The sequence below is a fragment of the Hippocampus bargibanti genome, linkage group LG03, assembly GCF_051943395.1.
Source record: "Hippocampus bargibanti isolate YZ-2025 linkage group LG03, ASM5194339v1, whole genome shotgun sequence".
Taxonomy (NCBI): domain Eukaryota; kingdom Metazoa; phylum Chordata; class Actinopteri; order Syngnathiformes; family Syngnathidae; genus Hippocampus; species Hippocampus bargibanti.
Window position 1 is genome coordinate 13737204 of NC_142736.1, and position 17932 is coordinate 13755135.

Consider the following 17932-nt stretch of genomic DNA (forward strand, 5'->3'; position numbering starts at 1 on the left):
GACACGCTTCTTCAACTCTTTTCCACACTCTCCATTGCAGTCTAGACAGTTGACCCCAACTACTTAAAATCCTCCACCTTCTTTATCTCTTCTCCCTGTAGCATCATTCTTGCACTTGGATCTCTCTCATTCACACACATATATTCCGTCTTCATTCCTCTCCTTTCCAGGGCATATCTCCACATCTCTAGTTTCTCTGCCACCTGTTCCCCGTTCTTGCTACAGATCACAATGTCATCTGCAAACACCATGGTCCAAGGAGATTCTTGTCTAACCTCAAAACTCATTTGTATTTTTTGGTATTTGATTAATTTTGACTTTGGCTTTCTGCCCTCTTTGACACTGATGAATTGGTTTCTTGTTGTATTTATGATTGTTGCTTTGATTGCAGCAATGGCTCTTTGTGCAGCAATGGCTCTTTGAAAGTGCTCTATAAATACAGTGAGTTGAGTTGAGAGATATTTACATTTTATGAAAAACACCAATAAAACCATGTCACACACATAGTCGCATAGGGTGGTTGAGAGTGATGGGCCCACTAAGCCTTAACAGTACAAAAGTAATGGGAAATAGTACAGTAAAGTCTCGTTATATCGATATTCAAGGGAGTCCGAAAAAATATCGATATAACCGGGACTATCGATATATCCGATCCTGCGCCGAACTGCATTAAACAAAAGCCGCCAAAAGAGGGCAGCCAAGCGCCATATAAGAAACGGAGCTGGCCATTAGCTCCCTTTTTTTGGGTGAGAGATGTTCCCCCAATGTTGCCTCAAAATGGCACATATAATTCTTTAATGATTGTAAACATGTATGCTTTAATCTTCAGAACTACAGTGTATTTGAAACATATTCATAACTGGATGTGTAACAAGAAAGCATATTATCCGAATCTGAAGCCATTGTTTAGATTCACAAGCAATGCAAGACGTCTTGGCGTGAAGTCATTTTTATTGGTTTTGCATTTGAATAAAAAGTGACATCGGCTGTCCTTTAATACACAGTATGGAATGTTAATAATTTTCAAAATCATCGCGCTTCAGCAGACAAAACAAGAAACATTGTTGCAAAAAACGATTGCATTCATATCCAGTACAGTGGGCATGTACATAACACAACAGGGAAACTGCAACGCTTACATCTTACTGTATTATGTATACAATTTAAAAAAGTCATCAATCTTCTTCTGCTTCCCATTTTTACCTTTTAACACAAACACTTCAATCTCGTCTGCTACACACGAGCTAGCGTCTGAAAATGAAAATGGCTCTGCTACACGGGTGCTGGGCACGTAACCAAGTCACCTGACCAAGTCGACCAATGGCGCGACTGATGGCGTGACACGTAACCAAGACACGTGACCAAGTTGACCAATGGCACGACCGATGGCGTGTCACGTGACAAAGTCACACGGCCAAGTCGACCAATAGCGCGACCGATGGCGGCTCATGTGACCAAGTCGACCAATGGCGCGACCGATGGCGGCTCACGTAACAAGACACGTGACCAAGTTGACCAATGGCGCGACGGATATATCGATATAAACAACAAAAATGGCCGGCGGGCGATGAAAAGGAGCACCGTAATAACCGGATTATCGTAATAACCGGGTATCGTACTAAACGGTACTAATTATACATAAAAAGACTAGAAATATGCAAGGGAAATGAAAATAGTATCGTAATAAGCGGTACTATCGATATAACCGATATCGATATAACGAGACTTTACTGTATTTCATTTCTATAGCACTTTTACACCCACCAGGCACTCCAATAGATTCACAACTTCATTTCCATCTACTGATGAAGCGCCAAGAGCAATTGGGGTTCAGCATATTTCTCTGGGTACTCCAGTTTCCTGGATGAATGCATGAACCACTCTAGTTCAGACATGTCCAGCACCCTGGCCTGGGGGGCCACCCGCTTGCCTGTTTTCCATCCCTCCTGTTTGTTTGTCTGTGCGTGTATGTGTCCTGCAATTGGCTCGTTCAGGGTATACACCGCCTACTGCCTGAAGATAGGTAGGATCAGTTCCAGCATGATCTGCAACCCCTGTGAGGATGAGCGGATCAAATGGATGGATGAAAGAGTGTTACATCACACAGTACTCATTTTTATACAGTCAATGTTGATACTATGTTCGAAAAGTTTTCTACAAAAATACAGTTTTTGTGTGTCGCATCATCCTCCATTTGGGACATTAGACAATTTAACGTGGAATTATCAGGCAAGCAAATAAAATGTTTCCAAATGATATGGTCAGAATTAATGGACAAAGCCAGGAAGTGTCAAGAATGTTCTTTCCAGGGCTGGCTATCGACTGAAAATTCCAAAATTGGTTGTATTACATTCACAAGGGTCTGCCAAGTGAGTGAACTTGATTTAAATATTTATTGCATTGTAAATATAGAGGAAATACACTCTGTAAACTCATGACATTCAAAATCCTATCACCATCTCACAACAAGTTTTGCTTCAATGGTGTCTTCAGACATCTTACTTCAAGCCTGTTGGTGCCGATTTCAGTGCTTTGGGTATGTTGTTTTGTTCTGCTAGTTTCACTTGAAACGAAAAGTTGCATGGATTTATGTGGAAAATCGTATTAAAAAGTTTAATTTACGGTTTTATGAATCAATGACACGCAGGCGCAGCACAAGCAGACACACAGCCAAATAATGTTAAAAAAAATCAAACAAACAGAAAACCCACACACAGTGCCATGAAAATTAAAACAATGTGGAATAAGCTAATTGTGATCTGTGGGTCTCAGAGGTAGACAACAGCCAGCTTGCTGTACCTACCAGGACATTCAAAAGAAGGAGCAGCCTTTGAGACTGGGGACTGGATTAAGTAGCCAACACAATCACAGGCCATCATTTTGACCATTGATGTTCAAACTTTTTTCCAGTTGAAGGAGGCAGACCCCTCCTCTTAGCAACCCCATTGTAATCGTCCCCCTCACAAACAAACACAAGAGACACTTGTCACGATGTTTCATGTTCAGTCTGAACGAAGCATTGGAATCTACTTACTAGGAGCAGGCAAAAAAAGAACTTTTTTCGATCGCCATTTTACTTTGAGGAAATTACAAAATGATTTGCATCAGGACAAAGGAATACTCTGAGTTAATATATTTTAACTCATTTACTGTCGGATGATGTGCAAAATGTGTCCACTCCAGGGCCAATGTTTTTGTAATTTTCACTCAAATTGCAGGACTCACAAAATATTGGGTTTTAGGACTACAATAACATTCAATGCAGCGTAGGAAACCTTAGATTATCTTATTTCATCAGAAAAAAAAGAGTTAAAGTTATATGGGTCTGGTGTTATATGCAATGGAAATGGGAGCGGCTGTGCAAAAGGCAAATGCTGCCCCCTCGTGGGAGGCAAAAACATTGCCAGAGGTCTGACCGAAGCTTGAAACGCATCCTCCCCATATCCCGCCCACGAAAGAAAAAAACAAAAGCCGAACAAAATGCGGGAATGGCGCTCCACGTCATGCTTTTCAATTCCCAAATAAATTCGGGAATAACAGTGGATGAGAAATGCGTGAAGAGTGCTCAACATTACTGATGCTGCAAAATGAGATTTGTTAGTTCTGTTCTAGATACTTCTGTAATTACATTGAAGGAAATGAACAGATGGTCAAATGTGGCTAAGCCCGAATCATTGCAGTGAGAAGAAATTGTACCATAACGAAAGGTTTGGCCGTTGTTGTGGGTAAGGAAGTTGATGAATTATTGCAGTGTAAAGCTGTTACGAGACCAGATCATTCTCCAGTAATTTTTTGAACACTGTCCATACGGATGTTAAAATCCATCCATCCATCCATCCATCCATCCATCCATCCATCCATCCATTTATGAATGCATTTGCATCGCTACTGATTCACATTAAGAATAAAGAAGCAACATTGGAGTGGATGCTGTGCATTATTCTTCTGAACAATGCCCCCACCTCTACTCCACATACCTGCCAGAGGCAGGTAGATGACATTTGTTAACAAATCCAGTGGGATTGGTCTGCTTAATTTATGAACATTTAATTTATTGATACCAGGTTCGTCCATCACAGGGAACCCAACCACGAGGCTTCCTTTCATACCCAATCATCAAATTTTAATCAAAATAGCCCTTTTATAGTTTGTCTCCTCTTTTTTTGTCTTGTAATCCGTACGAAATTCATCCTGTCTACTTGATATCTAATTTTAAGCAGATTCTTTACTTACATGTCAGGTATTTGAACACCTACATTGTCTGTAAATAAAGAATCTGCTTAAAATTAGTCTGTGTCATGTCCTGATAGCCTTATGAAGAATAATAGGAATTAGATTTAGATTGGATTTTAATTGAAAGTCCCATTTTGAACATTCATTTATATTTTAGTTGGAAAACTTGATATGTAGTGTAAGTACAAATGGCGCAAATTTCCTTCCTGCAATATTTACATGCTTTCATGCGTTTTAGTGTTCATGTTTGTTCTGGAGTGGCAGGAGTGGTTTATTGGTTCAAACCCTACATAAACTCCATGTTGTCTCAGTGTATGTGGAACGAAGCCCCCCGCCCCCTGCCTGCTCAGGGGGCTTTCCCTCCACAGAAGAAAAATACAATTTCCCTTATTGGACAAAAAAAGCAAAAGACAAATAGATAAAACTTTGTTTTTCTTTTAAGACACGTTTCAGCAGTTACTGTCCCTTTTGAAGTCTTTATTCTTTTGGTTAAATGGGATGAACTATTTGATAGAAAGGTTTTCAAGCTTTCATGTGTCTAGGTCTATTTTTTTCTCCAAAGAGGGAATTCTCACCAGATTGCTTGCAATGCCTGATGTGTTTTCCATATGGATATCAGAATCAGAATCATCTTTATTGCCAAGTATGTAGAACACACAAGGAATTTGTTTCCGGTAGAACACGCTGCACTAGTATCGTCGTCAAAAAAACTGCTAAGTGGCACTATACAGTTCCATGGACATTTGAGAATTTTTTTGTGTATGAACAATTTTCTGAGCTGAGATCAGTGCGATTAGTTAACAGATTATAAAAAGTATTTGCAATCATAAATTGACATTTGTTCTCTTCGAAGAAAAGGTAATCAGCCTTTATAGTCCACAATTTCATCAAAGGCTCCTGTTGAGGAGTGGATAATTGCAGTTATTGCAGGAATGTTCCAGTGAAATTGAGAATAAATGTGTGGAGTTTGCAAGTCTTCCCTGGGCCGGCATGGGCTTTCACCAGGTTTCCTCCAACATTACTAAAACATGCATGGCGTGCTGATTGAGCACACTAACTGTCCCTAGGTGTAAGTGTGAGCGTGGATGGTTGTTCGTCTTTGTGTGCCCTGGGATTGACTGGGAACCGGTTCAGGTTGTCCCCCACCGACCGCAGGTATAGGCTCCAGCGCCCCCGCGACTCTTGTGAGGATTAAAATGGATCAGAAAAATGGATGGATGGGTGGATGGATGCAATTAATGAATGTGGACGAGCAGTGTTGATGGTAAAAACGCAGTGGTTAACAGAAATAAAAGCACCCTTCCTCCTCTTTAGCTTTACCAAGCAAACAAACATTTCCAGGTAGACACGTTATTCATTTGGCAATCACTCTGTCTCACACGCACGCACGCACACACGCACGCACGCATAATACACACACACACACACACGCGCACACGCACACACACACACACACACACACTACTAATAATTAATTTACTGTGATCCACACTCTCAATTTACATACCCACGTTTGTCTAGCCTACTAGGATCTAAACTAATGCAATGTGATAAGAGTAAAAAATAAAAATGAAAAACATATTTGCGCAAAACACATTTGTAGCTATACAAATGTCTAGTGGTTTAAAACAATTACATCATTTGATTAAATGTAAATTAAATTGACCATAAATGCAAATTATTATTTTTTTTCATATTTTGAATATTCATATTAGGCCCTAATTACCATTTTGGTTTTGATTTAAAAGTCAGAAAATGTCCTTGTGTTATTTGGAGAGCTGATGGTTCACCCTTCTTCAGACAGGACTGTTCAGATTGTCAAATGAAGAGTTCTTCATTCAGCCTCTGGAAAAGCCACAAGATGAGCCCTCAGCACTTCAGGCCCATGCCATCTTTAAACGCCATGCTTCCGTCCCGTCATCCTGGAGTCCACTTTTACAGACCATCTCAGGAAAACAAGCAGTTAATGGTTCCTGTGGAGTCAAAAGTAAGTGTTCTTTTCACATTGTGCATACATAACTGAAAATGACAGGACTTGGAATTTGCAAAGATCAAAGTCTTCTGGATTTTCTCGTTAATTCTGTTTTTTTCCAATTTTCATGAAATTACACACACACGCACGCGTGATTTAGTGGCCGAGCACGGCTATGCTAAGTCAACCATTGCTACCATTCTCCGGAACAAAGAGGCCATCAAAGGAGCGTCTGTTGCGAAAGGTGTTTCCATGCTCTCAAAGCGACAGACTCGGGCAATCGAAGAAGTTGAAAAACTTCTGTTAATTTGGATTAACGAAAAGCAGCTATCCGGCGACAGCGTGAGTAAAGCTATTTTATGCGAGAAAGCACGGCTAATTCACGCCGATATCAGCACGCGGCAACCTGGAAGTTCGACGCTGATTGAGGATTTTAAAGCCAGCAACGGATGGTTCGAGAACTTTAAGCGCCGTACTGGGATTCACTACGTCATTCGTCATGGTGAAGCAGCCAGTTCTGACCATAAAGCTGCTGAAGCCTACAAGGCGTCATTCCTCGAACTGGTGAAAGAAGAAGGCTACATTCCTCAGCAGGTATTTAATGCGGATGAGAGGAGGAGGAGATTGCTGCAACATCTAGTGAGCGCGTCAAAGAAATGTTGGCAACGTGGAATGAATTGCAGGCTTTTATCGAACAGTGCCATCAAGAAAAGACTGTGGCTATGAGAATCATCAGCATGATAAACCATAATGTGATGCCTCAGTTTCGTAAGACCTTACAGGTCAGAAAGCAACGGGTGTCAATTAAGAGGTTTTTAATCAGCAAAAATGATGAGGAGTCTCCAAAGAAGCAAAGAGAAGCCACACCAGAGGTTAAGTTACCAACAGTCCTTATGGAAGGTGACTTTCCTTCCATAAGCCATCAACGACCATCAAAAAGGTATATAAAACTTCATTTTACAGCACAGTTGATTTCATTAATTACAGTCCTCGTGTAATGTGCCTCTCTTTCCAAACAGCAATTCCCTCTGACCTTCGACCTCCTACACCATTCCATCAAGCCATCAATGACCATCACAAATGTAAATAAAGTGACTTTATTATATAGTGCAGTGTATTTTTTTTTCATTAAAATACAATAGCACATTTATTATACATAGAATAAGGTATGTTGTGTGTAGTTTTAAGGCTAATTTAGTTGAAAAGTATATTTTTGAGATACACACTTTTCGCCTTACACACTGGAAACCAATTAAGTTCGTAAGTTGAGGTCTCACTGTATATATATATATATATATATATATATATATATATATATATATATATATATATATATATATATATATATATATATATATATATATATATATATATATATGCTCCATAGCGTCTGGATAGCTCAGTTGATAAGGCATCGGTTTGGCATATAGGAGACGAGGGTAGAGAAAAAAATGAGCACAAAACATCATCCAGTGTGGGTAGTTGGGCAAGACCCTTCACGCTAATGCCTATCTCATACAATGATGAGAGACATTAAATCGAATGACATGCTGGCTCAGACGTCGCCCGGTAAAACAAGGTCTGCGTCAGGTGCTGGGGACCCAGAGTAACTCGATGAAAAATGGGCTACTGGAACAAAGCGGAGATGGACGAGATGCGATAACATGGCTCTGTTGGAATGCTACGACTCAAGCAACCCTAGTCAGAGGGGTTACATGCGGAGATTGGGGGCTGAATGTCTACATCAAAACCCACAGTCACGGTTGACAACTACGGAACAACTAGTAGCTCAGTGTCCCGATATCCACAAACGGCAATTGCTATCACAATTTGAGATTGATGAGGTACAACACACTAATGTCAGGCATCATTGCGGCGAAGATAAGTGGACACATGGATCAATACATGAGCAAAGCACAGAAAGGCATTGGTAGAGATACTAGAGGTGCCAAACATCCGCTGCTGGTTGACAGAACAGTCGCACAAGACTGCAGGTCCTGACATACCAACCTGTGCACAGCCTGGATTGATTACAAGAAAGCATATGACTCGATGCCACACACATGGATCACTGAATGCTTGGAGTTGTATAAGGTCAACAGAACCCTGAGAGCCTTTGTTGCAAACTCGATGAGGATGTGGAAAACCACACTTGTAGCCAATGGCAAGCCACTAACGCAAGTGTCCATCAAATGTGGCATATACCAAGGTTATGCACTCTCCCCACTGCTGTTCTGCAGAGGACTGAACCCCCTCAGCCAAATAATCGCCAATACAGGCTATGGATACCGCCTCAGAATTGGAGTTACAATCAGTCACCTCCTCTCCATGGATGACATAAAGCTGTATGCTAAGAGTGAAAGGGACATAGACTCCCTGATCCACACAACCAGGATCTACAGCAGTGATATTGGGATGTCATTCGGGCTGGAGAAATGTAGTCGGATGGTGACTAAGAGAGTCAAGGTAGTCCACAATGAAGGGGTCTCACTCCCTGAAGGAACAATAACAGACATTGAAAACAGCTACAAGTACCTTGGTATACCACAGGCCAATGGCAACCTCGAACTAGCAACAAGGAAAGCGGCTACGACCAAATACATCCACCGGGTGAGGCAAGTCCTCAGAAGCCAGCTCAATGGCAAGAACAAGACCCGGGCAATAAACAGCTATGCTCTGCCAATGATCTGATACCTTGCAGGAAGAATAAGGTGGCCAAAGGAAGAGATTCAGACCCGAAAACTCCTCACCATGCATGGAAGGTTCCATCCCAAGTGCAGCACCCTGGGACTGTACACAAGCCGTAAGATAGGAGGCCGGGGACTAGTGAGTGTGAGAGCCACTGTCCAGGATGAAACATCCAAGCTCCATGAATACATCAAAGAGAAGGCTCCAACGGATGATGTACTCAGAGAATGTCTCGGACAATGGGGAAAGGAGGATGAGGTGCTGGAAGAGGGACAATCATGGGAGGAAAAGCACCTACACGGGATGTACCAACGAAACAGGCTTCTGATTGGCTGCCGTGCCGAGTATGCAAATTGCCAAATGAACGTTTGTTTGGCAATTTGCATACTAGGCACGGCAGCTAATGAGAGTTTTGAAAGGTGCTTAGAAAGAGGAGGCCTCGTGGGTTTTAGCAGACAACGCAACGCAAAGATTGCATTGTGCACCATGACGACAAACAACAACTGGAGCAAAATCTTCAGCACGGGATATTTACCATAAATTAAGCAAGGGAGCCGTTGTACTAAGTTCACCCTGTCTACTTGATATCTAATTTTAAGCAGATTCTTTACTTACAGACAGTGTAGGTGTTCAAATAACTGACATGTTTCATGTTGTTGCGGAAGTAGTCGCCGAAACATGTCAGCTATTTGAACACCTACACTGTCTGTAAGTAAAGAATCAGCTTAAAATTAAGCAAGGTAGCATTTGTGGTAGGTACTTATTTAATTAAAAAATCCTTTATACTTTGCAACAATGTTTATTTTTTGTTTTTTGTTTGTTTGTTTGTTTGTTTGTTTTTTTTTTTGGGGGGGGGGGGGGCAGGCAACTTTATGGCCGGTTTTCTGCCCTGGTGTCCGATAACTTTTTGTCATGAGTTTCACTCATGACAAAACACTGGTGTAAATTCACCTTTTGGCATTTTCACATAATAATACATGTTCGGTCATTCAGGCAAATTCTAAACGAAATCAACACTAGAGCTACTAGGTGCTGCATCGGGAGGTAATGACAAACAGTTTTTTATGGGTTAAGTCAGGGGTGTCAAAGTCATTTTTTGCTGCGGGCCACATTGTAGGTATGGTTTCCTCCCGAGGGCCGTTATGATTTTGGGGAAGCCATTAGAATGTTTAATCCGATCCACATATTACATATAGAGCACACAACAAATGAATGAATAACTAGTTATCAAATCTGAAGTCAAGAATAATGACTGTTATTGTGGTTTATATCCAAAAATATGAAATTTTGGTTAAGAATTTAGCAAGCGTCATGGAATTTCATACGTTTGATTTGCTTTCGCGGGCCGAAAAAATTGATGTGGCGGGCCGGATTTGGCCCCCGGGCCTTGACTTTGACACCTGTGGGTTAAGTTATTTATATTATATACTTAGCTGTGACTGTAAAGTGTCCTTGAGAGCTTTGAAAGGTGCTTAAAGCTGTCACATCCTGATTGGCGTCAGGTGCGCGCCCCTCCCCTCCCTGCACTCCAGGCTTGCTCACCTGATTCCAATCCCACTGATTGTGCCTTCTGGCTGTAAAAACCACCCGGTTCCGCTCGGTTTTCGCCGGTGTATTCCTTCATTTCATGACTCTGTCACCTCACAGTACGCAGGTTGGTCCCGCTCGGCTATCGTGCCTCACTATTCGGTTGCCTTACCTTTTTGTTTTACCCTGTGTGTTTCAGTAAAACCTTTTTTTGAACTATACTGTCTCCATAGAGTATTTTGGATCCAGCTCCCCTTTTTTTCCAGCTCCCCTTTTTTTCGTCTTTCGAGATCTGTTGCCACTTCTCGTGCGGACGTGACGTAATACACCGGCCAACTATGGATCCCGCCAATGGTGACAAGTTCATGTCCGTCTTAGCCCATCAGGCGGAGCGTTCGAGCTTGCTGGCACAAGATGTCGCGGAGATCCGCAATACCGTGTCCTTGCTGGCTCAACACCTGTAGGGGGTTGACACACGCCTTGCTACCCCGACGGCCCCTTCCTCCCTCCCCGTGAGTAGTCGCGAGCTCTCCTTGCCGCACCCCTCACGCTACGCAGGAGAGCCCGGGTGCTGTGCTCAATTTTTGATGTAGTGCTCGTTGGTTTTTGAGCAACAACCCTCCGCTTACGTTAGCGATGAGGCCAAGGTTGCTTTCATTACCAGCCTGCTCACGGACCAGGCTAAGTCTTGGGTGTTAGCCGTCCGGGAATCCCAGCCCGAACTATGTGAATCCTACCCGGACTTTGTAGCCGAGCTTCGCCAGGTGTTCCACCACCCAGTCACAGAGCGCGAGGCTGAGGGACTCCTCCTAGACTGCACACAAGGAACGTGTTCGGCCGCTGAGTATTACATCGCCTTCCGCATCCTGGCTGCCCGGAGCGGCTACAACGATCGGGCGCTGAGAGGAGTGTTTTGTCGCGGACTGAGCGCCGCTCTCAAGGACAAGTTGGCCACCCGTGACGCTGGCACCACCCTCAGCGAGATGGTCGATGTAGTCATATGCCTGGATCATCGTCTCCGGGAGAGGAAGCGGGAGCAAGGCGCCCAGCGGACCAGCGAACCCAGAAGCAGGCTGTGGACGACTACACCCGGCGGAAACGAGCAGGCTCAGCGTCAGGAAGGGTTCCCCAAGCCGATGCAAATGGGAAGCGGGAGCGATCGCGCCAACCCCGGAGGACGTCGCGCCCAAGGCCCTCCGCCGAAGTCCCCCAGCACCTGTAAGTCTACATCTAATCGGTGACCGCGGTACCCGTCGGAATCGTCGAGGACGGCGCCCGTCACGCGGTTGGAGTTGGATGGCGAATTGATTGGCACGTCCAATTCCCAGGCGATACGGGCGTTATTGGATTCGGGGGTGGACGGATACTTTATCGAACCCCAACTGGCATCGTCGTTGGGTTGTGCCATCGAGGAACTTACGGTGCCCAAAGAGATTCTCGACCTAGACGGCCGACTATTAGCCAGGGTTACCTGACTCACCGCACCGCTCAAACTCCGGCTGTCGGGCAACCACATCCAGCATCGCCGTTTTCTGCTCATGCCCTCCCGCAACGTACCACTCGTGCTGAGCCTCCCCTGGCTCAGCACTCATGACCCTTCCATCTCGTGGGAGGGCCCCACCATACAGGGTTTGAGCCCCAACTGTTACGCTAACTTTCTGCGGTCGGCTACGGCAGGGCGTGTTCCCTCCCGTGGCGGCTCGCCCGAAGAGATCTGCCTTGAGGGCGTGCCGCATTGTTACCACACTCTGCGGGAGGCATTCTGCAAAGATCGCGCGCAATCTCTGCCACCCACCGTGGCCGTATGACTGCACCATACAACTACAGCCATGGGCTCCACTACCGGACTCCAGACTATACCACATTTCACACCCGAAACAAGAAGCCCTGTGCACATACATTGACACCTCCCTCGCGGCGGGACTCATCCGACCCTCGCGTTCTCCGCTTGGCGCGGGGTTCTTCTTTATTGAAAAGAAGGATAAGTCCCTGCGCCCGTGTGTCGATTACCGGGGTCTAAACGACATCACCATTCACAACCAATATGCGCTCCCCCTCATGGATTAGGCCTTCGCACCACTCCAATCTGCAACCATATTTACGAAGCTGGACGTGTGTAGCGCATACCATCTGGTTCGCATCAGAGAGGGAGACGAGTGGAAGACTGCATTCAAAACGCCCTAGGGGCATTTCGAATACATGGTGATGCCGTTCGGACGCTCCCGCCATATTTCAAAGCCTTATCAATGATGTGCTCACGGATTTCCTTAACGTTTTTGTCTTTGTCTATCTGGACGACATCCTTATCTTCTCTAAATCCGCAGAACACCGACAGCATGTCTGACGGGTTCTGGCGCGGCTCCTGCAAAACCGGCTCTACGTGAAGGCAGAGAAGTGTGAGTTCCACGTCCGTTCTCTGTCTTTCCTCGGGTTCATCCTGGAGCAGGGGCAACTTTGGGCCGATCTCGCCAAGACCAAAGCGATGGTAGAATGGCCAACCCCCAAGACGTGCAAAAACTCCAGCGATTTTTGGGGTTTGCCAACTTCTACTGCCGCTTTATCTGCGGTTATAGTCAGAAGGCACTTCCCCTAACCAGTCTCACTTCCACCAAGGTTCCCTTTAGGTGGACACCCGACGCTGAGGGGGCGTTTAACTGCCTCCGACGCGCCTTCACAAACCCCCTTGTATTACGCCACCCCGACCCGGACCACGCGTTTGCGGTAGGGGTCGACGCATCTGAGTCCGGGGTGGGGTCTGTATTATTCCAGCGCTCCTCGGCTGACCAGAAGCTCCACCCATGCGCCTTCTTCTTCCGCCGTATCAGCCCTGCGGAAGCCTAATACGATGTGGGAAACCGGGAACTGCTGTCCGCCATCTAGACGGCCCAGCTCCTGGTTAACCATGTCGTCCGTCTCCACGGGATTCCGGTGGACATCGTGTCGGACCGGGGACCGCAGTTCGTGTCCAAAATATAGAAACGTTTCTGTCGGTCCATTGGGACGTCAGCGAGCTTTTCGTCTGGCTACCACCCTCAGTCCAACGGCCAGACGGAGCGCAAGAACCAGGATCTGGAAGCGGCTCTACGGTGCGTGTGCCTCCAGCGTCGTGGGCCCTCCACTTGCCGTGGGTGGGGTATGCACACAACACCCTGATCTCCTCAGCCACAGGTCAGTCTCCTTTCATGTCTGCCTGTGGTTATCAGCCGCCGCAGTTCCCCACCCAGGTGGGCCACGTGGAGGTCCTGTCTATTCAACACCACCTCAGATGGGCCCATCGGGTGTGGAAGGAGACCAGAGCCGCCCTGTCGCGCACGGCGTCCCGGAACCAGCACATTGCGGATTGTCGTCGCCGCCAGGCACCGTCTACCTTACCAGGTCAGGCAGGAGGTGTGACTGTCCACGAGGGATCTCCGGTTAGCAGGGACATCGGCCAAGTTGGGACCGCGGTTCGCGGGCCCCTTCCCCATCGAGACTCAGCCCGGTCTCGGTCAGGCTCCGGCTGCCACCCACGATGAAGGTCTACCCGGTCTTCCACGTGTCCCTCCTCAAGCCGGTGGAAACCAGCTCCCTACCCCAGGCACCTGCGTGTCTCAGTAAAACCGTTTTTTGAACTATACTGTCTCCATCGAGTATTTTGGATCCAGCTCCCCTTTTTTTCATCCGTCAAGTTCTGTAGCCACTCCTCGTGCGGACGTGACAAAAATTAAATGAATTATTATTATTATTATTATTATAGTTGTACCTTGACTTTGAAAATTCCCTAACACACAGCGTATTCAAGGACCGCCAACAAAACATAACATCTAAAAGGCAACCAAAAAAAATACTATCAATGACCTAAAAATAAAACCAAGATTCCATGATTGAACCATTGATCCGGGATATGTTTTAAAAATTAGCTAATCTGTAATTAAGGGTGTTGTGACACATCTTTTTAACTTCTGATATAATACCAATATTGCAGGCCACAGGAGTGTCATGTACCAGCTGAGACAGGTACAAGCTGTTTGTGGCCCCCGCACCCCAGCCGCCCGCACCCCTTCAATTGCTTTTAAATTGTCTGTTTTGAAGAAATGGCCCTGACAACAAATATAGCGTTATGAAACATTGCATTAACATTTTTTAATTCCCTTCAAATAGTTGTGTTTAATAGTAAAACAAATCGAGAAAAAAATCACTTGGTGTTTTGCACAAATATTTTTTTTTACTATTACCACATTTCATTAGTGTAGATCAGGGGTCTCAAACTCCGGTCCTCGAGGGTGTAGTCCTACATGTTTTCCAAGTCTCCCTGTTGCAACACACCTGTTGCAACACACCTGTTGCAACACATCCTCAGGTGCGTTGCAACAGGGAGACTTGGAAAACATGTAGGATTCCGGCGCTCGAGGACAGGAGTTTGAGACCCCTGGTGTAGATGCTCGTGGGCTATACAAATATGGATATGTAAGTTGAGAGTGTGTATCAAAATTAAATTAAGTCATCCCTTAAATTTGCTATCTAGATTCCCATCACAGTTTGGAAGCAATTGAGAGAAAGCGGGAGTACTGGGAGCAGCGCCAGGACAGAAAGAAAAGAAGGATCCATCAGCGCTCCATCAGCAAAGAGAAGTGGGTGGAAACACTGGTAGTGGCTGACCCTAAAATGGTGGAATACCACGGCAGCAAAGGTGTTGAAAGCTACATTCTTGCTGTAATGAACATTGTAAGTATGAAGACAAAATGCAATCTAATAAAATATTTGTTTTGTGTTTCTGACATCAGTTCCGCGACTTACAACACCCGACCAAGCTTATAATGTTCAGCATTACGTGGAAGCTTGAGCCTAAGACCTGCTCATTTCGAATGAGAGGTGGTCTTATCACTTGTCAATCATAAGGATGAGATAAATGTATTAAGATGCGGCTTCAGAGTGAGAGTTAGTATGAATTGAAACTGTTGCAAGCAACCATTTGCCTGAATGAATGTGCGGGTTTGGCATTCATGCAAGACAGACGTTTGTAGCTTCAGGTGATCTAGTGTATGTTAACGCACTTCCCAAAAGGAAAAAGGAATATTTTAGCATTTGCATTTTAAAAGTTAAGTGAACATTCTAATCATCTTTGCTACTCAGTGCAATGATGTTGTGGAAAAAAAACATGCCTCCACAATATTAAATCAAACGCAACTCAGATTTCATTTTTATACATTACACCCGGGGTGTCAAAGTCATTTTTTGCCACGGGCCACATTGTAGTTATGATTTCCTCTCGAGGGCCGTTATGATTTTGGGGAACCCATTAGAATGTTTAAATCCCTTCAAATATTACATATAGAGCACACAGCAAATTAATGAATAACTCGCTTTCAAATCTGAAGTCAAGAATAATGACTTATTGTGGTTGACATCCAAAAATATGAAATTTTGGCTCAGATTTTAGCAATCATCATGGAATTTAACAAGTTTGATTTGCTTTCGCGGGCCGCAAAAAATGATGTGGCGGGCCGGAATTGGCCCGCGGGCCTTACTTTGACACCTGTGCATTACACTGTTTGACAGAAATCAACTTTCCAGAGCAATGCAGAGTATGGAAAAGAGGTGAAGAAGCGTGTCCAGGCAGGCTGGAGCGGCTGGCGAAAAATGTCAGGTGTGATGTGTGATAGAAGGGTTTCAGCTAGGGTGAAAGGAAAAGTGTATAAAACGGTGGTGAGACCAGCTATGATGTTTGGACTGGAGACGGTGCCACTGAAGAAAAGACAGGAAGCAGAGCTGGAGGTAGCAGAGCTGAAGATGTTGATGTTGTTATTTTCTTTGGGAGTGACCAGGTTGGATATGATCAGGAATGAGTACATTAGAGGGACAACTCATATTAGAGGCTTTGGAGAGAAAGTCAGAGAGGCCAGACTCAGATGGTTTGGACGTGTCCAGAGGAGAGAGAGTGACTATATCGGTAGAAGGATGCTGAGTCTTGAACTGCCAGGCAGGAGACTGAGAGGAAGACCGAAGAGGAGGTTTATGGATGTGGTCAAAGAGGACATGAAGGTAGCTGGTGTGAGAGAAGAGGATGCACAAAACCGGGGTAGATGGAGGACATTGATTCGCTGTGGCGACCCCTGAGGGGAAAAGCCGAAAGGAAAAGAAGACGACACTGTTTGACAGAAACAAAAACAATCAGTTGAAAGAAAAAAATACACTTTCTCTCTCTGTCTCTCTCTCTCTGTCTCTCTCTCTCTCCACACCATGCTTTCAATATGCTGAATCAATATGCTTCTTATACAGTAAAGTCTCGTTATATCGATATTCAAGGGAGTCCGAAAAAATATCGATATAACCGGGACTTGTCACGGTTTGCGAGGTGGTGATGGCGGGTTCGGATCCCAAAAAGCAGACAGGAGGGAGCAGGAGGTTGTTTGACAAATTGTATTAAAATAAAGTCAGCAGGAACAAAATGTAAAACATCAAAATGATCTGAATGGAAAAAATACAAAGTAGCAAAAGAAGACCAAAAGTAAAAGCCCGCCAAGGTTAAACCAACACGTACACGATGCATGCTGCAACCAAGCAGCAAACAAACAATGAATCGGCACCGGATGATCGTGCCAGGTGTCCTTTTAAGTGTCATTGATTATAACGACCAGCACCTGCGAGGCTGCCGGCAGGGCTGACGTCGCTACCCGCTGGTCGCCAATCTGATCGGGACGACCAGCACCTGTGCAGGTGCAGGCGGGGCCGACAGCGCCCCCCCGTTGGTCGCCAACCAGATCATGACAGTACCCCCCCTTCAAGGGGCTGCTTCCAGAAGTCCCAACAGTCTCCCAAAAGGTCCACTCGCCAGGGAACGGTCGGTGGAGAGGGCAACCGCTGCCTCTCCAGCATACGACGGGCGGCGGCCTGATGGGAACGGGACACGGCCTGGGGTGGACGAAGACGCGGCACGGATCGTCGTGGGCATGAGTGCCATCCCTCTCGCACGTTCACGCGACGGCGCATGGCTCTGCGTGCACGTCGAACTGCCAGGCGCAGAATGGCACCCCGTACGGCCGTATGGGACCAGGTCTCGGTCGGACGCCGACGTGGGCGTGAACTGCCCGGCTCCGGGGGAACGAGACCAGTCCAGAGCCGCACCGGGATCCAGCGGTGAGTGGGGTCTCGGACTGACGTTGACGCGGACGTTGCACGGCTCGTCGTGGATGAGACTCAATTCGTCATGCACGACGACAGCGTGGCTGGACGTGGGCGTGCACTGCCAGTCACCCAGTATCACCCTGGACGGCCACCTGGAAGGAGGTCTCGGCCGGACGTTTACGTGGACGTTGCGGCTCGTCGAGTGACCCAATTCAAACGCGACGATGCTTGCGCTAACGTGGACGTAGCATTGCCAGGCACAGGGTGGAAATGAGACGGGTCCGATGTACCTGCGGGATCCGATGGTTGGCCGATACATTCTGTCACGGTTTTGCGAGGTGGTGATGGCGGGTTCGGATCCCAAAAAGCAGGCAGGAGTGAGTAGGAGGTTGTTTGACAAATTGTATT

At 45.7% G+C, this 17932-nt stretch overlaps 1 protein-coding gene across 1 annotated transcript in view; it reads left to right on the forward strand.

Moving 5' to 3' along the window:
- adamts7 (ADAM metallopeptidase with thrombospondin type 1 motif 7) overlaps positions 1-17932 on the forward strand; it is an 82599-nt gene that overhangs the window by 2857 nt on the left and 61810 nt on the right. The window contains exons 3-4 of the mRNA XM_088992077.1: positions 6034-6220; positions 14925-15124. Of these exons, the coding sequence (XP_088848203.1) occupies positions 6034-6220; positions 14925-15124 (387 nt within the window). The remainder of the gene's footprint in view (positions 1-6033; positions 6221-14924; positions 15125-17932) is intronic.